General features: G+C 41.8%; 1 protein-coding gene across 4 annotated transcripts in view; it reads right to left on the bottom strand.

The window, feature by feature from the left end:
* The window catches only part of SLF1 (SMC5-SMC6 complex localization factor 1), a 229,596-nt gene that overhangs the window by 50,237 nt on the left and 151,580 nt on the right, over positions 1–27,779 (bottom strand). For all 4 annotated transcript variants that reach the window (XM_030193392.1, XM_030193394.1, XM_030193395.1 and 1 more), the window contains 2 exons: positions 18,055–18,197; positions 10,739–10,908 (listed from right to left, as the gene is read on the bottom strand). In XM_030193392.1, the coding sequence (XP_030049252.1) occupies positions 10,739–10,908; positions 18,055–18,197 (313 nt within the window). The remainder of the gene's footprint in view (positions 1–10,738; positions 10,909–18,054; positions 18,198–27,779) is intronic.

The following is a 27,779-nucleotide window of genomic DNA, read 5'->3' as shown; positions in this document are numbered from 1 at the left end:
TATATTTTTAAACTGAGCTGATGTCTAACATAGCAAATTTAAATATATACATATGCTTCGACATATCACAGGTTGCCATAATTAAGGCAGCACTGTGATACAGAGATATGCTAGTAGTGAAGGCTTAAAATCCAAAGATGGCAAGTAGAATACGAGAGGTCTTTTTTCCTTTTTTAAATTTTAACTTTTTATTAGTTTACATACATACAACATGCAGTAAAAGAAAACAATCCAGCACACATTAATGGGGATAAAGAGAGATTACAAGAAAAAAAAAAGCCAATCAAGCAATCAAAGGTTCATAATCTACTTAACATCGGTAATTCTAAGGCCCAAAAACACCCTCACCTTTCTGAAAAAATAGAGACTTTATCTTTAACTAACAATAGAGTTTCACGTTGAGCAGGCTCATAAAATAAGCAAAATCAGGAAATCTGAACAAGTATTTGCAGGAACAAAACAAAGCTAGAACCAAGTGCAAGCACTTGAGCTTTTAACCGAAGAAAACCTTTCCTGTATGCCTGTGTAGCACGACCCACATCAAGTAAAATGTAAAGTCTACTACAATAAAAATAGAAAATCCTTCTTATTAAAGTATGCCTTAAGAAACAAATTATATCATGCTTACTGACTAATGACACCATAAGGGTAACACACTCTGTTATTCTGAGAAAATGAGAATTCAACAGTATCTCTGTTGCATAGGCGGTCGGTGGCCCAACTGTTTGGGGAGGCTAAAAGGGGCGGGGTTAGGGGTGGAGCTTAAATTCATAATTGATAACACACAGAAAAAAAAAGTCACAATTAATACCGTTTATTACATTTAGATATTAGATATGTATCATATGTCAAAGAATAAAGTGGTTGCTCAAAGCATATACTAACCACAATCGCTCAACTGCAAAACACGATGCACAACTTTGTGCAAAAACACACTCAGAATCTTACTGTACCATAAATAAGTGTATGTCCCAAATATTTCAACATCTACATTTACAAGTTGCTCCTTTGCAGAGACACATTTTTCAAAAGTGCTTAATATGGCCAGCTCTTTACAGGAGGGCTTAAGGGAGTATCCTATTTTCCTTTCCTAATTAGAAATAAATAATGATTGTGGCCCTCTGTATTTAATTAGTAACAATCACACATGTATATTTGTAAAATGGCTTCCATGTAAGTTATGAAACACCATGTTGCACATTGTCACAAGAGGGCACATGTCTATGCTTTACTCGAAAATATGGGGATCTAGGGGTTGCGGGCTTCACAGTCTCAGAGGTGCTCTTGCCTTCTGTCCTTCAGGTGCAAAAACTAAACATATGGCCCTTCCCCCCCCATTTAATATTATTATATAAATGTTCACTTTTTTAAAAAATAAACAATGCAGGGCCATTTTCTCACACTGTTTGTTGCTCTTTTGTGAATCAGCCTCAAACACAGCCCACTCTTGGAAAGATTGTTCCTTTCCACAGCAGTACAAGCACAGCATACAAATATCCTTTCTAAAATAAAAGAGTTTTCACAGGTATTCTCATTTATACGCCCTACTTCATGTGCTTCCTGCCAACCTTTAACCCTGCACAGTCCACAAAAGAAAGGGGGACTAACAAATAGAAAATAAAAATACTGTACTGTTTTGGGGCCTCAGCAGCATTTCCAGGCAGCAGGGTCTAATTGCACAAATCATTAATCTGCAAAGTTCATAGCAGTTTCTTAGCTGGGCCTTAGCTCTCAATCTTAACTGAAGGAAATCTATCAAACCTCACTCAATAAGGGATCACGTTAAGGAAACTCTCATGCTTGTTCTCTCAAAACAATAGCTGTTCAAGTATCACTCGATCCAGAAGCAGTACTGTTATTAAATTTAAAAACTACTGCAGGTGCACTCAGCTCAAGTATCCCCCATCCCCTAATCAAATTCGCACTATTAGTTAAATAAAAGTTTCACTTTGTTTTCCTCTATGATTATAAGGTGCACAAAATTCAGCATGGAGATTTTTGTTTTCTAACAGGTAACAAATTTCTACGGCAGCAACCCACACGTCAGTCACTATAAAATTGCCACATTAGACGGATATCAGATAATCTGCACTCAGTACTGATAATTCACACCTTACGTATTTAATATGGCGCGCATTATGACCCAGCAGGCAGAAACCTCTTCAGCCCAAGACATAACTTCAAAAAAAGACCGGTCCTCGCCCCTACGAGAAACAAAATACCCAAGGCCTGTCTCCTCACAAAAGAAGCATCGGCGCCCAGCGTTTAAACCTTTTTAAGTTGCAGCGACGGCTCACCTCCGCTCCAGCCTTTCCCTTCTCGCTCAGGGTGCCGCCCTCGCAGAAACAGGAAATACCTCATCAGAGGAAGGCGGGACCCTGAGCGAGAAGCGAGAAGGGAAAGGCTGGAGCGGAGGTGAGCCGTTGCTGCAACTTAGAAAGGTTTAAACGGTGGGCAGCCACTGCAGGAAGATCGTGGAGCTGAGGGCGGGGCGGGGCGGGGGGGGGGGGGGGGCAGCGGAAAAGGCGAAGAAAGGTCACAGCTTGGCTGGGGAGGCTTAGCCTCCCCAAGCCTCTTATACGGGGCGCCTATGCTCTGTTGAAAGCAAACAGGAAAAATTCAACAAATTCCTACTCCTCAGTTGGTTCTCCATAGCCTTTGCCTATGGAGAGTTACACTAACTTCAATTCCAGAAGCACTGGATGTTATACTGTAGAAATATACTGTCAATTGCTCCCAGTAAAATACAGGCCAATGGCTCAGGCTAAGAGCTAGGCCTTTTAAAATCAAAAATCATCTCTGATACAAAATACATTTCACTGCAGCTCAAGCTGAAGTGAGTTCCCAGAGAGCTGGCAAGGGAGGGGGCATTTGGTCTTGTCAACAATCCTGGGACTGGCACCTGCGAGAAGTCAAGAGCAAGATGTTTTGGCTAATGCAAGTGAGTAGTGGGTCAGGTGCAAGTAGAGGGAGGGGGAGCTGAGGAGGGCAAAATGACCTGTGAAATCATTCCTTCACAGATGTTGCTCTGAACATCTTTTGCTTATACTTAGTCATTCTGATCAACTGATAAGGGCCAAGAGCTCTGGTGAGAAAGCTAGGGTCCATTGAAATGAATAGGGTCAAAATGGTATAAAAAGGGCAGCCTTGAGGGTATTAGTTCAGAAGACTGCAGACAGAAGACTTCAGAAGGCTGGAGACAGACGTGTCGTGAGGTGCTGTTCTACCATATGAATACCTGGTTTCCTGTACTGCCTTTGGGTGAGATGCTGATCCTAATAAACTATCTTACTATATCTATTGAATACTGGGTTTCTTTCAAATTATTGAGTTTGCTACTGCCTGGACTGTTTAAAACTGTCATGAGCAGACACAAGGTTGGGGTAATTAAGTATCTAGAGGGAGCATGGAATCCTTTACAGGATAGTAGAAAGCCTATGGCTTCCGCTGCGCAACAGAGGTGGCAGACCTAATGATTAATCATCTTGACCCTAACTTCAGTGTTCTCAAATTAGTAAGAACTTGTTGAGGAAAGTCACACAGCTGAGATACTGATTCCTTAAGAAGATTTTGTAAACTGCAAACCACCTTCCAAATATCCACCAAAGTCACTGCCTTAACAAGGGAAGAGGTCTCATTAGTTTTCCCAGTTTTTAAAACCACCGATTTAGGCATTGGTGCCGAGATATTTTTAGGCATTCCAGGATGAAATAAAGGAGTGGCTTGCCGTCACTGAAGCCGGAGAAACCTCATGGGGAACTCCCAGACCCACTGGACTCAAAGATGAGAATGGTGGGGGAGGGGTGTCAGTTTTCCCCCTGACCTAAGGGAGGCACCAGACACATAATTCAAACGGAGAGATTGAAACATTTGCCATCTATAAAACATGCTTATCTAGTGGGCCAATCATGCCTCTGGTGTTATGGGGAACATTTTTAATTCTAGCCTTACGTTTACCCAACTTTTAACAAATACCTGAATTCCAACGCCGATAACATCTTGGTTCTCTTGGGCTTCAAAATGAGCATGGCATGCTCCTGCAGTCAGACACCACAGGAGGGGCACACTTTTTTGTGGTGTTGGGCGACCCTGGTTGATGATGTAATGGGCTCCGCCATATCATCCGTCAATGTTCTAGCCAGCACTTCAAATGTCTCTCCTTAAGCTGTTCACTCCCCCACAGCGCCAGGCATCCAATGCTCTCTTCTTCCTGTGAGCAAGTCTTCTCGAAAATGTTCTGGGGACCTACAGCTAGTTGTATTTTTAGATTATCCACACTGAATAGGTATGAGATAAATCTGTAAACAATGGAGATATCGTATGCAGATCTCTCTCATGCCTATTCCTTGTGGATGACCAAGGGGGTAAAAGGGGCGATCAAGGAAGACAAAGACGTAGCGGAGAGATTGAATGAATTCTTTGCTTCGGTCTTCACCGAGGAAGATTTGGGTGGGATACCGGTGTCGGAAATGGTATTTCAAGCGGACGAGTTGGAGAAACTTACTGACTTCACAGTAAACCTGGAGGACGTAATGGGGCAGTTCAGCAAACTGAAGAGTAGCAAATCTCCTGGACCAGATGGTATTCATCCTAGAGTACTGATAGAACTGAAAAATGAGCTTGCAAAGCTACTGCTAGTGATATGTAATTTATCCTTAAAATCGAGCGTGGTACCGGAAGATTGGAGGGTGGCCAATGTAACGCCCATTTTTAAAAAAGGTTCCAGGGGAAATCCGGGAAATTATAAATTATAGACCGGTGAGTCTGACGTTGGTGCCGGGGAAAATGGTAGAGGCTATTATTAAAAACAAAACTACAGAGCACATCCGAGGACATTGATTACTGAGACCGAGTCAGCACGGCTTTTGTGTGGGGAAATCTTGCCTGACCAATTTACTTCAATTCTTTGAAGGAGTAAACAAACATGTGGACAAAGGGGAGCCGGTTGATATTGTGTATCTGGATTTTCAAAAGGCGTTTGACAAGGTACCTCATGAAAGGCTACAGAGGAAATTGGAGGGTCATGGGATAGGAGGAAAAGTCCTATTGTGGATTAAAAACTGGTTGAAGGATAGGAAACAGAGAGTGGGGTTAAATGGGCAGTATTCACAATAGAGAAGGGTAGTTAGTGGGGTTCCTCAGGGGTCTGTGCTAGGACCGTTGCTTTTTAATATATTTATAAATGATTTAGAGATGGGAGTAACTAGCGAGGTAATTAAATTTGCTGATGACACAAAGTTATTCAAAGTCGTTAACTCGTGACAGGATTGTGAAAAATTACAGAAGGATCTTACGAGACTGGGAGACTGGGCAGCTAAATGGCAGATGACGTTTAATGTGAGCAAGTGCAAGGTGATGCATGTGGGAAAAAAGAACCCGCATTATAGCTACATCATGCAAGGTTCCACATTAGGAGTTACGGACCAAGAAAGGGATCTGGGTGTCGTCGTCGATAATACACTGAAACCTTCTGCTCAGTGTGCTGCTGCGGCTCGGAAAGCGAATAGAATGTTGGGTATTATTAGGAAAGGTATGGAAAACAGGTGTGAGGATGTTATAATGCCGTTATATCGCTCCATGGTGCGACTGCACCTTGAGTATTGTGTTCAATACTGGTCGCCGCATCTCAAGAAAGATATAGTGGAATTGGAAAAGGTGCAGCGAAGGGCGACTAAAATGATAGCGGGGATGGGACGACTTCCCTATGAAGAAAGACTAAGGAGGTTAGGGCTTTTCAGCTTGGAGAAGCGACGGCTGAGGGGAGACATAATAGAGGTATATAAAATAATGAGTGGAGTGGAACAGGTGGATGTGAAGCATCTGTTCACGCTTTCCAAAAATACTAGGACTAGGGGGCATGTGATGAAACTACAGTGTAGTAAATTTAAAACAAATCGGAGAAATATTTTCTTCACCCAACGCGTAATTAAACTCTGGAATTCGTTGCCGGAGAACGTGGTGAAGGCGGTTAGCTTGGCAGAGTTTAAAAGGGGCTTAGGTTTCCTAAAGGACAAGTCCATAAACCGCTACTAAATGGACTTGGGAAAAATCCACAATTCCGGGAATAACATGTATAGAATGTTTGTACGTTTGGGAAGCTTGCCAGGTGCCCTTGGCCTGGATTGGCCGCTCGATGGACCCTTGGTCTTTTCCCAGTGTGGCATTACTTATGTACTTATATGAAAATCTGATTGGCTTTGGGGGTCCCCAGGTCATGTTTGGGAACCCCTTTACTAGGGCATGGTTCTTAGCTCATGGTTGGTTTTTTTTTTTTGCCCTTTGTGTTGAGCAAGACTGGGCTCACTGATGGAACAGTCCTTACAGCTCCTGGAGCACAGAGATGCATGTACTGATTTTTATCAAGGGGTTACATAATAAACATCTTACAGCAAAGCTAAGACTTAACACACTTACAGGGGCAAGAACTCTCCAGAACTGCAGCACACTACTATTATAAGAACCATACTGAAGAAAAGGCTAATAAACTTAGTATAGTACATAAGTACATAAGTAGTGCCATACTGGGAAAGACCAAAGGTCCATCTAGCCCAGCATCCTGTCACCGACAGTGGCCAATCCAGGTCAAGGGCACCTGGCACGCTCCCCAAACGTAAAAACATTCCAGACAAGTTATACCTAAAAATGCGGAATTTTTCCAAGTCCATTTAATAGCGGTCTATGGACTTGTCCTTTAGGAATCTATCTAACCCCTTTTTAAACTCCGTCAAGCTAACCGCCCGTACCACGTTCTCCGGCAACGAATTCCAGAGTCTAATTACACGTTGGGTGAAGAAAAATTTTCTCCGATTCAAACATTTATATGCAAAGCTGATCAGCTGCAAAGAATCAACCAAAACTCACATCTGTATTCAAATATTATTCCTTTTTCTACCTCTGCTAATCTTAGTACTCTTAAAGCAAAAACATATATCTAATTTCAGTACTACTTCTGCTACTGTATATACAAAATTTTAACAAATTTTCATGCTACTAATATACACTCAAGATAGCTTGCTATCCTCTGTATTTGTAGCTCAGATTCCAGACTAACAATATGGTTTCTGTTAAGTTTTGAAGTTTTGACAGCAGTGGCATAGCTACGGGGGCCTGGCCCCCCAAATTGGTTATGGGGCCCCCAACCCCCACCAGTTGAAGTGTTTGTCACGCGCTGGTCTCACTGCATTGCCTACACTGCTCTTCTCATTCACACCGTGCACACTTGTTTTAGTGAAACTGAGAATGCACAACACAAACGCTTCAGCTGGTGGGGTTGGGGACCCCGGGGGGGGGGGGGGGGGGGGGGGAGGCGCGACGGTTGGGAGGCGGTCAAAAATGTGCCCCCCCCATTTTGGGCTCTGGACCCCCCTCCTGTCGAGGTGAATCAACCTTTACTTGCCTCGTTCCTCCTTTAGCACCACCACCACAGGGTCCAGAATGATCAGCGAGTGGCATATTGAGGAAAAAATACTGCTACATGCCCCAAATTTAGTTCCTTATTCAGTTTAGGACAGATATCACCAGTCAAGTAAGCTCATTCATCCAGTGTAAAGAATCTTAATAAAAACTTTTTGCACTCATTTAGTCAACAATGCAGCTGATCCACCATCTGTTCTCATCAGGCTTGAAATGGGGTACTACTCACTTATCACCCCCCCTCCCGTTTGTTTTCTTAGGCACTTTGGTGGTGGTGGTGGGGTAATGGGATCTGATACATTATGTTTCTGTGGTACAATCAAAGTGGTTTATTATTATTATTATTAGCATTTGTATAGTGCTACCAAGACGCACGCAGCGCTGAACACCTGACACAGAATGACAGTCCCTGCTCCATAGAGCGTACTCATACATATTACCTTCAAATAGTTCTGTAAATTATGACCACTAAATATGTAAAAATGTTCCCTCTTCATTCCAACATTGCTAACATTGGTCCGGAAACATCGCTTTTAAATGTGCAGGAGTATAGTACCATTCTCCTGAACTAGTATATAAAAAGAAGCATCTTAACTTCTGAAAAAATAGGGTTCCATCCCCAGATCTCGCTCCCATTTTAACATAAAAGCTTGCCTAGATGGTTCAAGCCCTCTAATATACCAATATAAGACTAAAGACTGAAAGTGGTCTAGGTACTTTCCCCAAAGCCAGCCACATATTTTCCAAGTACTCGCTATCCTCTGGGTCAGATCCAAATCATCTCTTTGTGGCCATAAACCCTCGGATTCTATATACGGTGTGCTGAGTACTACGTGTTACTCAGTTAACGAGACTATTAGGGTTGATAATTGGCCAATAACAACCAATTATCAACACTAATTGGCAATAATTGGAATTTACGAGCATCTTTTTAGATGTATTCTAAAAAAAGGTGCGCATGAATTCCAGTGCATGTAGCCAAAAAGGGGGTGTGGTATTGGGAGGAGTGTGGGCATGTCAGGGCCATCAATCAAATCTATGCGTGTGGTTATAGAATTTGGGGGAGCGTGCCTAGATTTAGGCACAGACATTTACATCAGTTTTTCACTGGCATAAATTGCTGTGCCTAAATCTAGGCACGTTCACCTGGCCTATGCGCTATTCTATAAACTGTATCTGAATGTAGATGTGGCTTATAGAATAACACTAGGTGTGTAAATTGGATGCGCCTAGATTTTAATCACCATATACAGAATCTGGTCATAAATGCCTAAGCTACAAGTATAGGGAAAAAAAATCTCCTGCTAGGAAATGATACCAATACCTCAGTACCTGAAAATTTATCATCCCCCCACAATCCAGAAATTGCCTAAGCCTCATCACTCCCTTCCCCCCTCCCCCAACACATAAACGCCTGCCTCTCAGCCTCACCCCCTAGGTTCAAAACGAATGGGAGCTAAATATGAGGTTCCTGTCTCCCCCAGTGCTTCTGAATCTCCCTCTATATTTTCAATAAAAGTCTTGAAAAGGGGTTGGAAATTGATACTAACTTCTCCCTAAGACTATTAGAGATCCACAGTAAGTGCCTTAGTGGTCAGCATGGATAGAAATACTGTTCAATAAGAGTGACTGGTTTTTCCCGTCCCACCACCCAGTCTAATAGCAGACGTATTTGAGATGCCAAGTACTACCAGCAATGAACTTATAGACCAGTCTTGGATGTTTACCCTCCTACATGAAAGAGGAAAAAGCAAGTTGCAATCTCTGGAGCACCACTCTAGGTACTCGAACAGGAAATGTTTGAAACAAAATTAACAGGCGGGATAAAACGTTCATCTTTAGTACTGAGATACATCCCCACCAAGATAATCATAGGCCCCTCCAACTAGACAGATCCCTCTAGATTTGGTGTATAATCTTCAAATAATTATAGTGAAAGATGTTGGTCAAATCCCAGGGTAGCATAATTCCAAGGTAACAGATAGTGTTTTGTGCCACCTTAAAGGGGAAGGAGCTACCCATCTATGCCTCATCCTCCTCTGAAATACTGAGACCTAATATTTAAGACCTACCTATGTTGACTTTAAACCCTGCAACTGCTCCATACTTCCACAACTCTGTAAGTACTATAGGAAGGCTGACATACGTACATCAGAATGTTGCCAGCAAACAATACTATTTTGTGTTCCACGTTCCCCCACCCTTATTCCCCTCATATCAGGATGGGCCTGCAAACGTGCTGCTAACTGTTCAGCAAGCCTAAAGTAAATCCCTAGACTATCAGTATAGTGGCTGAATATTGATGCTATACAAATAGTTTTGTGTTCCCATCCCATCTGCTCTAACATTGTCCAGGCATTATACAAATAGTACTGGAGAGGTTAGAGCAATTCTTGCCTTTTACTGTCTGTATAGAGACTTTGAATATATATTGGCAAGTTAATGAATCATGAGTTTCCTGGTGGCTGGTAATGTATAACTTTTTTTGAAAACTGGTCCATTTGTGTACAGCAACTGAAATGTATACATGACATGGCTGACTATCAGTCACAACTCTGCCTGTTTTGGTAGCCATTTTTGCTTTCCTTACAGTACTGTCTTAACAAGTAACAATGGAAGGTTGGAATGATTTTGGCTTTGGTTGACTGCCAAGATGGACTCCATGTAGATTTTAGCTAGCCATGCATTATTGTTCTTAAAAAGGCCCATTCAGCAGAATGATCAACAGTAACTTTGAAAACGCCCCTCAAACTGCGCTGTTTACAAAGAGGCACTGTTATATAATCTTGAAAATAGTACTTCAACTTGGCTCCATAATTATATTGGAACCTACTACACACATTTAAGGGTGTAGTTATCAATGTAGGCTACCGTTAATGCATGTTATTTTACCATTAACTTGTGCTATTTTAGAACAGGTCTCATTTTATGCAATGATAGCTAGTTAATAATAACTTGGGTTAACAATAAAATAACACGACTTAACAGTAGCTCACTTTGATAATGTGTCCCCCCCTTAATCTACACAGATGACCATTACTTTTTTAGAACTCAAGATAGTACACTTCGTATGCAGATTTGCTTCTTTTAAAAGAACTATACATTAATATTAGAATAATGTATATGTGTTCAGGCAGAATTACTGTAGCTATGTTTTAAGAAAGAGAAAAAAACATGCCTAGCTATGTTATAGGTTTTAAAAATGGATCTTTCTGCCAGCTAGTCATTTACAGACAACACAGATCACATAAATTTCAGGAAATATGCCAAGCCATGCTGTCCCCTAAAGCAGAATGAAAATGGTGATGTTATTGGTATTACTTACGGTAGATCTGGCAGCACTTCAGAATGGTTTTGTTTCTCACCACTTAGCATAAAAAATGCTGTTTGAAACACTGGCCGAGGCCCTGGCCCTATTTTATTTCTCTTTTTCTTCTGCGCCATTCCTGTCTTGCACATACCTATCTTTCCTATAGCAGACAAGTAAGAAGAAACCTGATGGGGAGATAACATTTGTTGAGCACAGTTCCAAAAACATTATTTAAATAAAGTAGTAAAATTACATCCATGGTCTATAATTGCTGTCAACTTATTCCACTAAAAATTTGTTTGGAATTTGACTCACTCCTTTTTTTTATTAATTCAAGTATGAGCTTTGAATTAAGTTAAACTTAAGAGACTACTGGGCTCATTTTCGAAAGAGAAGGACGCCCATCTTTTGACATAAACTGGAAGATGGGTGTCCTTCTCACAGGGTCATCAAAATCGGTATAATCGAAACCCGATTTTGGACGTCCCCAACTGCTTTCCGTCGCAGGGATGACCAAAGTTCAAGGGGGCATTTCAGAGGTGTAGGGAAGGTGGGACTTGGGTGTGCCTAACACTAGGATGTTCTCGACCCACAAATCGAAAGAAACAAGGAAGCCACTTGGACGACTTTACCTGGTCGTGTTTTTGTTATGACCAAGACACAAAAAGGTGCCCGAAATGACCAGATGACCACCGGAGAGAATCGAGGATGACCTCCCCTTACTCCCCCAGTGGTCACTAACCCCCTCCCACCCTCAAAAAACATCTTTAAAAATACTGATTGCCAGCCTCAGATGTCATACTCAGCTCCATCACAGCAGTATGCAGGTCCCTGGAGCAATTTTAGTGGGTACAGTGCACTTCAGGCAGGTGGACCCAAGCCCATCCCCCCCCCCACACCTGTTACGTTTGTGAAGGAAACAGCGAGCCTTCCAAAATCCACCACAAACCCACTGTACCCACATCTAGGTGCCACCCTTTACCTGTAAGGGCTATAGTAGTGGTGTACAGTTGTGGGTAGTGGGTTTTAGGGGGGAGGGTTGGGGGTCTCAGCACACAAGGTAAGGGAGCTATGTACCTGGAAGCAATTTATGAAGTCCACTGCAGTGCCCCCTATGGTGCCCGGTTGGTGTCCTGGTATGTCAGGGGGACCAGTGCACTACAAATGCCGGCTCCTCCCATGACCAAATGGCTTGCATTTGGTCGTTTTGAGATGGACGTCCTTGGTTTCAATTATCGACGAAAATCAGAAATGACCAAGTCTAGGGACGACTATCTCTAAAGACGACCAAATTTCCGGATTTGGGCTTCCCTGACCGTATTATTGAAACGAAAGACGGGCGTCCATATTGTTTTGAAAATACGGGTTTCCCCGCCCCTGGATGGGGGACGTTTTGCGAGGACGTCCTCATCAAAACTTGGACGTCCCTTTCGAAAATTCCCCTCCACATGCAAAGAACATGTGGTTTAATGGGTTCACTGAGATTCAAGAAAAGCTGTATCATATGCCACTCTGGATGTCCCTGGCAGTCACTTTATTTCCTTGTGCCTGAATTGTTGTTAACAACACCATTGCTATAACACTATTTGGATAAAATACATTATCATTTTTTAAACTATTCTCCTTGTCTTAATGTAGCCGCTGTGAGTCTAAATAGAAAACAAATTTGTTTAATAATTGCATTTTCTGATTTGATGACTTTAGGTTTTTACTTAGAGGTCATTTCAATTGTGTTGCATGATATTTGGTATCTGTAACCACACCCTCTCCAAAAGACATTACACAATGTAATACCTGCAAGCAAGCCTTCTCAGGAGTAGCCCCCACACTCTGGAATGAACTCCCTGAAAGGCTCCGCTTAACACATTTTTTTCCTGAGACTCCTTCCCTTTCAGCAGAAACCCCAGGGTTGACCTCAGAACCCCTGTATTTTGCCTTCTTATTTCAGTTCTCTAAACCATAACAATCATGACTGCTATTTTCTTTCTAACCTGTTTCCTGTTTACCATTCCTATACCTATTGTACCTCAGTTAATGTCAGGCCCTGACCATCCTAACATCTTATCTCCCACCAATTACACACTAGTAGTTACTCTTGATGTCTGTGCCTACGTTAGCTGTGGAGATTTAAGTTGGCAACGATATTACTCTGCATATGACATGTACATGTGTCCAGGTTCCACTTGTAACAGTTGGTCTAAAGTATGGTGGAGATCAGGCCAAGGTCAATACCAAGGTAATGACAATTCCCTAAGAAAGAGTATTACCATTCTCAAGCTAAAAGCAGATGTCCAGCGTTGCCAAATAAGCCACTGAAACCCTGTTGCCATCACCTTTAGAGGTGTAACAGCAGGTACTTATCAAACCTATTCCCTAGGAATAGATGCTGCTGGCAGAGATCCTATTGCCACGATCCATATTCTTCCTCCTGCCACCTCTTTGTTTGGAATTGATATTCCCAATAAATACATAAATGCCACAAACTATCACATTGCTTTTTCCACCCCTCAAATAGAGAAAAACCCACTGATGCCAACCCTAGCCCCTGCAGTAAAGATTCCATATCAGGTCCGCAGAATTGAGACTGCCAAGGACTGGGTCATTCTGGAAACTGGATTTGGTGAACGTGACCTTTGGCTAGAATGGGCTCATTACACCACAGCCAGTTTGAATGTCTCTAACTGCTACTTCTGTGCCCATGCCCGCGCAGAGCCCTTAGCAGTCCCCTTCCCCTTTGACCTTTCCAACCATCCAGAGGGCTTCCTGTGCATGTTACAGTTACTCCGGACTTCAGAGTCTATCAATCAATCCTGTCAACCCCTAGCAGAAAGTTATCCTGCGTTACCCCTATGACAGAGAATTCCTCCTACATTTATAAGACCCAATCCCACTACGATGTTCCAGACTTGTCTGGCCAGATACCCACTCGTAATTCACAGTTTGTAGGTAACTTGACCTCTTGCACTTCTACTCATTTCAGTATTGAACAGGTTGATTTTACTACCTTTTCTCAAGCCCGAACTGATGTATAGTTGGTACTGTGGTACCAACGTTCTCTCCCACACCCTGCATAAAAGTTGGAGGGGAACCTGTGTCCTTGTTAAATTGGTAATTCCACTAGTAATTGCCTCCCTAGGTTCACCCCACTCACCCTCCTTGCACTGGTTGAAAAGAGAGGCCTCTGTACCAGGCTCATTTGATGATCATGTCTATATCGACTCAATCGGAGTTCCCAGAGGGGTACCGAATGAATTCAAGGGCCGCAATTAAATCGCTTCAGGATTTGAGTCATTTTTCTTTCCTTGGGCTACAATTAACAAAAATGTAGACTGGATTAATTACATCTATTACAATCAGCAAAGATTTGTTAATTACACCAGAGATGCTGATCAGGGAATAGCAGCCCAATTAGATGCCACCAGTAGAATGACCATGGAGAATCGGATGATTCTTGATATGATGACAGCGTCAGATGGTGGAGTGTGTGTAAAATTGGGTACTCAATGCTGTACTTTTATCACCAACAATACCGCTCCAGATGGGTCAATTTCCAGAGCGCTGAAAGGCCTCACCTCACTTTCAGAGGAACTAGCTCGCAACTCTGGTGTTGACACCTCCTGGACCGGATGGCTGGATAAAACCTTTGGAAAATGGAAGAATCTCTCTGTTTCAGCTGCAATTGCTATTATTGTTTGCATTGTTATTTTCATAGTTGTAGGATGTTGTATCATCCCATGCATTAGGGAATTAGTGGTACGCGTAGTTACTGCTGCTATAAGCAAGAAAGAACCTGCAGGTCACTATGTCCTGTATGAACGCCTTATGGCTGATAGTGAGCTTATTGCTGGAACAGAGGAAGTAGGAGAATATGCTCCTATGTATCTTCCAAAATGCTAGAAGTCAGCAGGGCCTTCATATACAATCTAGGCCTATGACACTCAGAGTTTTGCCATTGCAATAGTCATAATTATAATGCTCTTGAGTTTGCTGTAGTTGTTCATACTAGTAAGTTTTTATTTAACCAATATTAACCTTTTTATTAATGCTAAAATGAAACACTGCCGCCTTATTAATACCAGTTTAAGCTATATTTACACAATCAAAGTTTGTCTAATGATTAGCTCTGTAATAATGGTATATATTAGTTGATTGCAATTATATGTACTCAAGCTTGCTGATTTTATTGTATGTCAAATGGATTTAGTTGGATTCCTGTGTTTCCAAGTCTCACTCCACCCCAGAGGGGTAGTTGTAGGATAGTTAGGCGTCTTGGGTGGGTTACCGTAAAGGGGAACATAGAATTTCACGTAGTATATATCTACGTGTCCGCAGGTTGACTCTTGCTGTAGCTTAAGTCCCTCATCAGGCCAGAGCACCCATGTCACCTCAGATATATACTAGACTTTAAGAGCCCGGCAAGAGGGGAATGTAGAAATATGCTGTCACTTGCTCTCAGTGAAATACAGGCCAATGGCTCAGGCTAAGAGCTAGGCCTGTAAAAATCAAAGATCATCTCTGACACAGATACATTTCACTGCAGCAAAAGCTGAAGTGAGTTCTCAGAGAGCTGACAGGGGAGGGGGAATCTGCTCTATCAACAATGGTGAGACTGGTACCTGCAAGAAGTCATGAGCAAAGATGTTTTGGCTAGTGGAAGATAGCAGTAGTTCAGGTGCAAGTAGGATGAGAACATCCAAAGGGGGGCTAGAGGAAGGCTTGGGAACATGTGAAGTCATTCTTATCAACTGATAAGGGCCAGAGTTCTGGTGAGAAAGTTAGGGTGCATAGGGATGAATAGAGCCAGAAGGGTATAAAAAGGGCAGTCTGAAGGGTATCAGGGCAGAAGGCTGAAGAGAGAAGACAGACTGCACCTGTTGTGTGAAGTGTTGTCCCATCGTGTTCCAGAGATGAACGCCTAATTTGCCTGTACTGCCTTTGGGTAAGATACTGATGCTAATAAACCATATTATTATATCTGCTGACTACTGGGTGTCTTTCTGATTATGAAGCTTATTAGTGCACAAACGGTGTAAAACACTCTGAACATGAGATCGAATGGATGTCAGTGATTTGAATAAAGGGGTGGAGTTATAACTGTGAGCTCAGGGACTGGTGCATAGAATAGATTGAATAAAGCTGTTAATAATGAGCTATATAAATAGCTAAACCGCCGCAGCCATCTTTGAGATACAGAGGAAAAAGCATGGGAATGTGTTCCAGCTTGATTAAGGTATTTTATTGTATGAATCTATCTGATAGTTAGGATATAAGAAACTAAACTATAGCTTAATTGCTTATTTTTTGTTTTTTAGGAGACATACCTTGAAACAGCAATTATTGCGAAACATGAGCTCATGTCGGACTGAATGTCTCCGTAATAGAACTGAAGGAAGAGATATAAATATAGTGATACTACAATTTTAAAGCTAAGTAGAATTTAAAGTAAAATAAAAAAGTTTAACATAATTTATGTTGAAAAAAATATGATCAAATGAGGAATATCTGCACACCATAAAAGTGCCTGGCTCACATTAGCCTGAATGGTGGTGACAGAGACGTCTGATAGATCCTATACAATATGATAACGCTGAATAATATAAAGATCTGTTGAAATAATATGTGAGTTGGGTACTATATTGAGAAATAAAGGGAAAGCACCTGAAAAAAAATACAGGGAATAAGTCCCAAATGGAGCCCAGGCCTAAGAGGACCTAAAGAGTGCAAAATAAAAACTAAGTGGGGGGAAAAAATAACTAAAACAATGAGAAGGTAAAAGAGAAAAAATAGGAGAAAAAGATCTCCCAGGGAAGGCACATTAACTTGAAAAAACTACTCCCACACCAGACAATGTGAGGAGCTGCAAACAGTGTGTCCTCTCCTCACAACGGATGAGAAAAGATTGCTAGTCTCGCACTCTTGCGGCAGATGGGAAAGCACTCACGCATATGTCGTGGGGACACTGTGCATGCTCTTAAAGGCATGTTTGCTTTTTAATGAGTCACACCGGGCAATGTGGATGATATTACCCACATGTGGGAATATGGCCTGCTTGTCCTCAGAGACTTCTCATAAGAAAGCAGAAGGAAGAATTAGAGACAATAGTTCTCCTTCCTCACTGCAATAAAACATGGACAGAATTACAACTGGAACAAAGAACATGCAAGAAACCTAAACAGAGAAACTGAATAAAAAACAGACAAGAGCACTAATGCAGGGCGAGACTCTGGATTTATCTAGTATGATCAAAGAAAAGAAAATCATCAGGTAAGACTTTTTCATTCCTTGTCAAAACAGATGAATCCAGAAACTTTTGGGATGTAGCAAAGCAGTCCTCAAACAGTGTGGGAACCAGAAACTGCCCCGGAGAGAACTGGCGCCCCGAAGGAAGCTGCTGGTTTAACCAAAATATCCAGACGATAGTATCTTGAAAATTTATGCATGGAGGACCACATTGCCGATCAACATACTTCATCATGAGAATAAGCATGAATGTTTTTTTTTTTTTTTTGTAAAAATGTTGTATTATTTTTAGATTTAATGAATGAAGACTATGTGGGGAGTTGGCTTTGATGACATGGATTCCCCTCTAAGCAAGATTTATATAGGGTGGATACTTGTATGACACCTTATGATGTTCTCTTCTAGTGTTTAAATTTTGATGGTCTATCATAATTGGGTGCTGAGAGTGAAATCATTCTTCCAGCTTTCATGCAAAACTTCATGAAAGTTTAGAAAGCAATAGTTTTCCTGTGAATATTTCTTTCTTTTTTTTTTTTTGCTTTGAACTTGAAGGAAAATATATTAAGAAATGAAAAAGTGATTCTTTTTTATTTTGTACAAAGCATTTTTACACAGTTTGGATCTTGAAGCTGTATATATGAAATTTATATATGAAAAGAAAATAATAGGACTGATCTATGATTATAATTCACCTAATATACCACTGGTGTACAGTATGAGGTCCACACAGATACAATGCAATAAATGAATCCTGTCAAAGTAATTGTTGCATTTCCTAGCCCCTTTCGATGTTTATTTGACTTAGAGCTAATTCTATAATAAAAACAAGTTTATCCCAGGTCTTTCCTAACCTCAACTATCTCTACCAACATTGTTAGTCTTTCCTGCTCTTTATATCTTAGACAACATTACTGGTACAATCTTCTGACATTTGGCACATCAGACAGATGTAAACTACTTATATAACTTGTATACCTTTGCCATAACTATCTTTTACTGCAAACATAAGCACTTATTATTGCTAAGGTTCTGGTCCATTACCTTGCTAAACATTTTAAAAAACAGAAAAAACACTCAGAAATGCTGCTTACCATTTTTTGGAGAGAGAGTGGTTCTGAAGAAAAAGAAACATTCTTTAAACACACATTTTTGAAGACAGCTTCTGCAACAAACATCTGGAGCCAGGGAGAGGGAATAGAGCAGATTAAATCTTCTAGTTCATCAGAAGAAAAATCTGAAAAACCAATCCATGAAGTTCAAATATTTTTATACTTTCCAAGTAAATCAAAAAAAATATATTACCAGACTTAGAGCATCACCAGCAAAATAAGTGACTCCCTTCCTATGCCAACCCTCATAAAATTACAAATACAACAGGCAATTAAAATAATTCCATACCTTTAATATACTCCCCCAAAATTGACAAGGACCCTCACCTCCACTGCTCAAATCTCTCATCATTGAACAAAGTGTGAAAAAAAAACTAACTGTTGCTGTATAATCTCATACCTCCTTCAACCACTAGTAATGTGGCACTACACTAAATAAAGTGAAGATACTTACCTGTAGCAGGTATTCTCCGAGGACAGCAGGCTAATTATTCTCACACATGGATCAACGTCCGCGTTGGCCCGGGAACCAGCAATTGCCATAGCAAAACAAAAAACTTTGCTACAGCCTTCTAGCGCGCGTGCAGCATGCACGGTGCATGCACGGACTGACTTCCCGCCTGTAGCGCGAGCTCGTACCTAAGTCTAAAGCAGAAACAAATAACAAACAACTCCTCCAAGGGGAGGTGGGTGGGATTGTGAGAATAATCAGCCTGCTGTCCTCGGAGAATATCTACTACAGGTATCTTCGCTTTCTCCAAGGACAAGCAGGCTGAATTATTCTCACATATAGGGGTATCCCTAGCATTCAGGCTCACCCAAAACAATAAACACTTGTCAATTGGGCCTTGCAACGGCGAGGACATAACACAGGTTAAACTGAAACTATATGCAGCTAGCTGACAGTGCAGCCTGGAACAGAATAAAATGGGCATAGGTGGATGGAGTTGGATTCTAAACCCCAAACAGATTCTGCAGCACCGACTGCCCAAACCGACTGTCACATTGGGTATCCTGTTCAAGACAGTAATGTGAAGTGAATGTGTAGACTGAAGACCACGTTGCAGCTTTGCAAATCTCTTCAATGGAGGCTGACTTTAAGTGAGCCACCGACGCAGCCATGGCTCTGACATTATGAGCCGTGACATGGCCCTCCAGAGTCAGCCCAGCTTGGGCATAAGTGAAGGATATGTAATCTGCTAGCCAATTGGAGATTTTGATCCGAACAGGATGGAAGTCGCCATCGGAAAACGCACAAGCAACAAACAACTGGGCGGACTGTCTGAAGGTCTTCTTCCGCTCCACGTAAAAGGCCAGTGCTCTCTTGCAGTCCAAGGTGTGCAAGTTGCTTTCGCCAGGGTGGGCATGAGGATGGGGAAAAAAATGTTGGCAAGACAAGTGACTGGTTCAGATAGAACTCAACACCACCGTCGGCAGGAACTTAGGGTCAGAGTGGAGGACTACTCTGTTGTGATGAAACTTAGTATAAGGTGCATCCACTACTAGGGCCTGAAGCTCACTGACCCTACAAGCTGAAGTAAACACCACCAAGAAAATGACCTTCCAGGTCAAGTACTTCAGATGGAAGGAATTCAGTGGCTCAAAAGGAGATTTCATCAGCTGGGTGAGAACTACTTTGAGCTCCGATGACACTGGTGGAGGTTTGACAGGGGGCTTTGACAAAAACAAACCTCTCATGACGTGAACAACTAAAGGCTGTCCAGAGATAGGCTTACGGAGTTGGTCTTGAGACCAGACTCTGACAAGTGTAGAAGGTATTCAAGCAGGGTCTGTGTAGGACAAGAGAGAGGATCTAGGGTTCTGCTGTCACACTAGATGGAAAACCTCCTCCACTGGAAAGAGTAACACCTCTTTGTGAAATCTTTCCTGGAAGCAAGACTCAGAAGACACCCTCTGAAAGACCCAAGGAGGAGAATTCTAAGTTCTCACCATCCAGGTCATGAGAGCTAGAGACTGGAGGTTGGGGTGCAGAAGTGACCACTCGTTTTGAGTGATGAGGGTTGGAAAACACTCCAATCTCCACGGTTCTTCGGAGGACAACTCCAGAAAAAGAGGGAACCAAATCTGACAAGGCCAATATGGTGCAATCAGGATAATGGTTCCGTGGTCTTGCTTCAGTTTCAGCAAAGTCTTCCCTACTAGGGGTATGGGAGGATACGCATGGGTTTGCATGGCAATAGTTGAAAGGAGCTCAGCCTGCTAGGCGGCTGTGACCCAGATCCCTCCAAAGTAGAGGCTGCTAAATCTTGGTGGGGAGTAAAGAAGTTTATAAAGGAGGAGCATAGAGAAAAGGAGGGACATTGAGAAAATATAAAAGAAAAAAGGAATGAAAAGAGAAATTCAAAGAAAAGTTTGAAGAAAAAAACGTAGGTGAAAGAAGGTTAGGGAAAAAAAGGGCAATTCTCAAATAGATATAAAAAGAGTGCCGAGGGCTAGTCCTGAATTCCTATCAATGGACCCAGGAGGGGATCCTTCTCTGCCCATAAATGTTGCACTATTGCCAATAAATGGTCTGAGCCCCCAAGGACCTTCACACACCAGGGGCTGACTCCTTGCAGCCTCCTGAATGCGTTGGGAGACAGGCCTTTAAGCTCTACCTAATAGACCTGGGAGACTGGCCTTTAAGCTCTACCTAATAGACCTGGGAGACTGGCCTTTAAGCTCTACCTAATGGAACTGGGAAGTCGCCTTTGCCTTTTGGGACTTATTCTTCTGCTTCACCTTGACCTCCTTCCTCATGCCAGCAGTTATTTGAGCCCAAATGACACCAATGTTTGGGAAATTTTGGGGCCAAGGCAAGATACCCACCTCAATCTGGGCTTGTTCAACTAGTGGTCTGAGGGATATCCATCTATGGTCCCCATGCATGCATGAAAGTGTCACGGTCCATTCATTGTTCACTTGCAGCTATGGGGCTATTTCCCCTCTGAAAGAGGGTCTTGGCACTGCTGGAATCTAGTAGCACCTGGTAAGAATTCATATGCAATTTGACCTGTAGCACACAGTTTCTGCTCTTGGGTTAGAAAGCCTCCACAAAATTGCAGAAGTGGAGTTAACACATTTATATCTTCTTTGTCTAACTCCTGGCAATCCCTGGCTAGATAGCCCTTCTCTCAGCATTTGAAACAGGTGAGAAGGTTGGGTTCTCATGACCAGATCAGCACAGTGCACCAAGTTCTTGGCAAACAGGCCCTCAATCGCTCCACTGCCTTTCCTTGAGACACTGGGCTAGAAGATGGCCTGACCCCTCTTTTTTTCTTCCCGGAACTTACAATTCATTTCTTGTCCTTGCCAGGTTCCGAATTGTGCCTGACAGAAAACCTTGGCTACTTCCAAGGCACTCTCCGGTGTCAATTTAGAGTGCTTCCTCACCCACTGTTTCATGGACGGGGGCTTGAGGAGAACGAGTCTTGCTATCTCCAGGACAGTCTTGTGTTTGATTACTTAACTGTTGCTTGGGGGGGGGGGGGGGGGTCACTGCCATTTTGCTGCTGGTTATGCCCCATGTAGGGGAGGTAATATGGGTGGGTGTTAACGTGATGGTTCCTATGGTGAGAACCCAAATAAACATGATGGTTCCTATGGTGGGAACCCAAAGGATTGAGGAAGGGGTTTGGGGGGAGGGGAGATAGTAGGGGGATGTGGATGTTATGGTCTGTGGAGGGCAAGCATGTTCAGTTTTTTGATGGCTGTGCAGGAAAGTTCATGGAGGAGTCTCTCTTGGTTGCAGTTTGTCACCTGGGGGGGGGGGGGGGGGGGGGGGGCGAGGCCTGGGACAGCTCCTTCTTGCACTCTGAGAAATTCCTCTAATTGAACAGGATCATAAAACACATAATCTTTGCTTTGTTAAGTAATTAAACACCTCCTGGATATTTTAGACAAAAAAAAAAAAGAGAGTCATCCACAAAGCCAAAGCTCAAAGATGTAGTTTAAGCAGTTCTCTACGTGCTTCTCGCGTCTTAGGTGATATATCAGGATACACAAATTCACTGATGATGGAAATGGGGTCAATTGTTCCTTACAGAAACCTGAGAAGACCAAATCTCAATCCGATATATATAAGAAGGACACCACAAGGGTTCCTCTATAGGTAGATTCCTGTGCAGACGTCTCAAGAATGGTCCTCAAACTAGCTTCTAATGGGTCACCCATTACGACTTCTGCAGTTCTTTTAATAAATCATAGAACTGAAGTGAAGAGAGGGATCTATATGCAAAATAATCAACCACATACTGATTTAACATCTCTTTAGGATAATTAGATGACAAAAAAATTTATAAATCATAAATTAAAAACACAGAGCTGATTTTCTAACCTTTCTATTTTATTTTCTAGCAGAGAACTTGACGAGTCAACTGCTTCTAAAAAGGCTAAACATTTATAATCTTGAAAAGATTGATCCTGTCTTCTCAGGTCATTCTCAACTAATTATTTTGGAAGCCTGAGAACCTACACAACTGTCACACAACCAGATAAAGTCAAATCCATTTTAGAAAGAATTTTCCAGATGTTGTGGTTAGTTTCAAGTTTCTTGTAGCTTGATATACCACATCATTGGACTGCTTCTGAGCAGTTTACAAAAATATACATAAAAGGTGAAAAAGAGTTACAAAATCAATAGGAAAGAAGTAACATAAATAAGGAAGAAAATTTTATAGATAGAAAAACGTAACAGCAGACAAATATAAAGAGTACATATGGCACCCCACCTTTCCTGCCACACAACAGTTTCAATTTGGAAACGCTGTCATGAGTTTTTAATTCTTCCTTAAATTTATCCAGGGATATTTCCAAAGAGAGAGAGTGGGAGTTGATTCCACACCAAAATGTGATGCAGATCTCTGCTTTCCCTGTGTTTTGTACCGTGTGGATCAAATTTACTGCCCTCTAACTGGCGTCCCTTGATGCATCCTGTCTGGCCTGCATTAACTGTCTTAGGAACTCCATTTTCTAACTGGTTAGCTAAGATTTTAGCATATTATTTGACATCACTATTTAGCAGTTCTTAGAGCTGATGTTCTCCACCCTAGATGTTTCAGCTTACTCTCCTTGTGAAGTACAATAACTGTGGCCTCATACTTTATATCTGGTAACTTCCCTGGTAGCATGCCTCATGAAATACCCACCATAGAACTAGGGATCTCATTGTGCAATTTTTATTTATTTTTAAACACAACTCCATTTTAAAACCATTCTCTCCTGCTGCTTTCCCTCCTACCAATTATTTAATAGTGTCTCTGAACTCTCTTTTTGTTATCAGCCTATTCTACATCTTCAAATGGAAACGATTTTCTATCTGGTACTTCCTTAATAGTCATGATTTCATTTGCTATTTTCTCTTCACAAAAGTGGGGTCAGGGAAAAAGTGGAAAACTACAGTTCAGTAAGCTTCACGTCGGTGGCTGAAAAACTAATGGAGATGGTGTTGAAAAGAGGATAGCAACCATCCTAAAATCCAACTAGTTGTAAAATCTGAGGCAACACGGTTTTACCAAGAGAAAATACTGCCAAATGTATCTCACCGATTTCATTGACTGGGTGACCACAGGACTGGATAAAGGGTATGTGCTTGGATGTCATCAAAGCCTTTGATATGGCTCTTCACAGAAGGCTCCTGAATAAACTGAGCAGGTTGAAGTGTGTTGGAAACTAGTTGAGTGCTGAATGGAATTCACTTGGAGGAAAGGAAAATGAGTAGTAGAGTGCCTCAGGGATCGGTACTGGAACCAATTCTATTTAATATTTGTGAGCAACATTGCCAAAGGATTAGAAGGAAAACGTGTCTTTTCGCAGAGTGATGCCCTAGGGTATAGAAATCCCAAGGAGATATATGAGGTAGGAAGTGAGTGCCTGATAAGCACAGTTAAGGAGTGAGACCTTGGGATAAAGGTGTCTGAGGATCTCAAGGTGACAAAACAATGTGACAAGGCAGTAGCTCTAGCTAGGATACTAGGCAGCACAGAGACATATGAGAAGAGACTTGATGACCTGTATATCCTAGAGGAAAGGAGGGATAGAAGAGATATGATACAGATGTTTAAATACTTGAATGTTTTGTGTATTAAAAAAAGTATCCAGAGAAGGGGAAGCAGTAGAACTAGATGACATAAAGAGGTTACACGGTATTTTTTCATGGAGAGGGTTGTAGATAACTGGAATTTCCTCCCATGGGAGGTGGTGAAGACAAAAACAGTGACAGAATTCACAAATGTTAAATGTGTGGGATAAACACAAATGACCAATATATGGAAAGAAGATAGAACCAAAACAAAAACTAGCAGTGCTTAGAAGACAACTTCAGTAGTTAGGAAATAAGGCCAGTGCTGGGCGGACTTCTAGACTATGGAAAGACAGATATAGATGGGCTGGAGGGGGCACTGATGGCAACTCCACCAGTTGAGAAGTATGGCCAGTGTTGGACAGACCTAAAAATAGCAAAGGCAGATCAAGAACAAGTATACATATTTTATATTATATTCACATTATATGGTATAAGTGTATCTCAAACAAGAAGGGGAAGACACCTTAAGATTAACATGTCACTCACTACCAGTTTTTTAAACAATGTTGGATTGCTGGTTTAATCAAGTTTTGACAACAAATGACTATGCTGAAACCAAAATTAGAAAACCATTCTTCCAAGACTATCAGATATAATTGCCTATATGAGGTTGACATTATTGTAAATTGTCAAATGTCCTATTTGTGAGGCGAGTATTTGATCATGAAGGTGCATAACCTGCATGAAATGGCAAGTGTTACTTCTTTAGGAGGGTGTGGTCCCCCCCAAATTCACAACCACTGGGCCGGACTGGTTTCAAAGATATTACAAGAGATGCAGAAGATGGAACATCTGCAGAGTCAATACTTCAGATGAAGTAGCAACAGAAGGGACGACCAGGGGCATAATGTTCTTACTAATTGCCCCTACAACTGCTTCTCTATCTTCCCTTTATCTGCTCAATTCCATTTTCCATGAAGATTACTGAATGAGGAACAGTTGTCAACATAGCCACTGGTAGTGTAGGATGTGAGCATGAGCTGGGGCTTAACGACGGAGCTTCCAAGCCATGATCTTCCTCTAAGCGAGAAACAACCCCTCTTCACTAATCTTCAACACTGGAGTAGATGGAGATGTATTCACAAATGTATCCATAGGTCCTTGTGTTTTAACTGCTCGAGGTGTCGCCATTTCCTTTCCAACCCCTTCCTGTTTCCCCATATCACTAAAATTTCAACACAACTGCTAAGCAAAAGGCTGCAAGAAAAGGAGGGGGGAGGGGAGAATAGCACAGTACCTGGCAATATTCTTAAGTCAGTAAATACCCCATGTAAATCCTCAAAAGTCTGACACTCCTCAGTTGCTCTGAAGGGGCTCCAAGGGGGCGTGACCTGCCTCTTTGGTTATATGGCTGCAGGCAGTGTACTGCAGCAGCTCTCAAATCTGGAGGCAAAAGGAGCGGGCCTCTAATGTCACCGGTGCATCGAGCAGCTGGTAGCTGCTCCTGCTATTGATGGCTTCAGTGTTCTTCTGGGCCCCTTCCACAGCAGCTCCAATCTGGGCTCAGGGAAGCTCTCCCAGCTTAGCATTCTTCAGGCAACAGACACCACCTTATCACACTGTTTTGAAACCTTGAGATCCTCAGACACTATCATCCCAAGGTATCTCTCCTGATCTGTGCATGTCAGTCTCTTACTCCCTAGCACATATTGCTGTGTTGCAAATCGTAGCACCATCTGAAAAAAGGCAAACTTTCCTTTTAACCCTTTAGCAATGTCGCTCAGATATATATGTTAAACAGAATTTGCCCCAGTACTGGTCCCTGAAGCACTCCACTATTTACCTTTCTATTCTCTAAGTAATCTCCATTTACAACCACTCTGCCATCTGTCAATCAACCAGTTCCCAATCCAGTTCACCACGTTATGCCCTAACTTTAGCCTGCTGAGTTTATTTATGAGCCTCCTATGAGGAACTGTGTCAAAGGTCTTACCTAAATCCAAGCCGACGTCTAGCACATATCCACTATCCAGTTCCCTGGCCACCCAATCAAAGAAATCAGATTCATTTGGCACTATTTTTCTTTGATGAAACCATGCTGCCTGCCTTGGATCTTGTAACTCCTTGGATTCCAGGAAACTCACTATCCTTTCCTTGAGCAGCACCTTCAATACCTTTCCAACCACTTAAGTAAGGCTTACTGGCCTATAGTTTCCTACTTCGTCTGTATTTCTACTTTTGTGAAGATGAACCACATCTGATCTTCTCCAATCTTGCGGAACCTCCCCTGACTCAAAGGACTTATTAAATAAATCTTTAAAAGAGTCTGCCAGAGCCTCTGAGCTCCCTCAATATTCTGGGATGCATCTCATCCAGAACCATGGTTTTGTCCACTTTCAGTTTTTCCAAGTTGTATAAACGCTGCAATATCAACTTCATTTTCGTATGTACCTTTATCAGCTGAGGTCCTACTCCAAGATTTTCTTTGGTGAAGACAGAAGTACTTGTTAAGCACCTCTGCTTTTAACTCTCACTCTCCAAACAGCTGTTCATAGCATCTTTCAGAATCAAACCTACATTAAATGACCTTCATACTTTATACAGGGCATAGAGGGGTGTAAGCTCCACAGATCAACAGGTACAACTCCAGCTGTGTTGGGAAAACTAAATGAACCGTACGGGTCTTTATCTGCCATCATTTCCTATGTAGAAAAGCAGGAATAGCTTTTTATATATAAAAATGTATCAAAATGCAGGAGGTATAGAAAATGGAAGAGGTGCTCTACTATGTTACTAAGGGCATGATGTACTAACCATTCTTACCATGGAGACAAATTGGGAAAACTCCTTTAAATAAAATCAGATGCTAGTTCAGTCAAAACGCAGGATAGTCAGATCACACCGATGTCATAGGGCACTTTTAAAGCTGTCCTCCCACTGGGTGACATGGAAAATTCTAACATCTGCCTTGATATTGGCTAGTTTCTGTAGCCAGCAGAAGACTCAGGACTTCTTTTCAAAGCTGTGCTAGCAATTCCTGTGCGGAATGTGAATGGAAACCTATTCAGTTCCTAGGGGCTTCCTCTCATTTACCACGCAGGAATCAACAGATTGGCTTTGTAAAAGAAGCCCTCAATTTCTATCCTACCTTCCTATAGGAAAACAACCATCTCTAATATTTAATGATATATTATAGAGAACTTCGCAAAACAAATGTCATAAACAAATGCAAATTTCTCTAACACAGAATGGAACTAGGCTTCATAAAATCTTTACAAAGCTCCTTGTTACATTAATTTATATGCAGAAAAAGCCAATGTTATTTTAGCAACTTTAAAAAAAATGTACCAATTTATTAAAAAAAAAAAAGTTTTCCAAATAAAGAGGGGATGCTATTATGCTCATTTTCAAAGCACTTAGCCTCCCAAAGTTCCATAGAAACCTATGGAACTTAGCCTCCCAAAGTGCTTTGAAAATATGCCTCTATGTGTTCACTCTCACATTAACCTTCTGCAGATACCACACACTAATGGAAGCATTAGCACACGACCTGCTAATTAAAAAAAAAAGCCCTAAAAATATGCTACCTTAAATCTGAGATTAGTGCGCACTAAAGTCTTGTGTTATGTGGTAAAACGGTGAGTTTGCAAGTCTGTGAATTATACTTCATGAAGTGTATTTCTCC

The sequence above is a fragment of the Microcaecilia unicolor genome, chromosome 2, assembly GCF_901765095.1.
Source record: "Microcaecilia unicolor chromosome 2, aMicUni1.1, whole genome shotgun sequence".
Taxonomy (NCBI): domain Eukaryota; kingdom Metazoa; phylum Chordata; class Amphibia; order Gymnophiona; family Siphonopidae; genus Microcaecilia; species Microcaecilia unicolor.
This window is presented reverse-complemented; position numbering and strand designations above follow the sequence as displayed.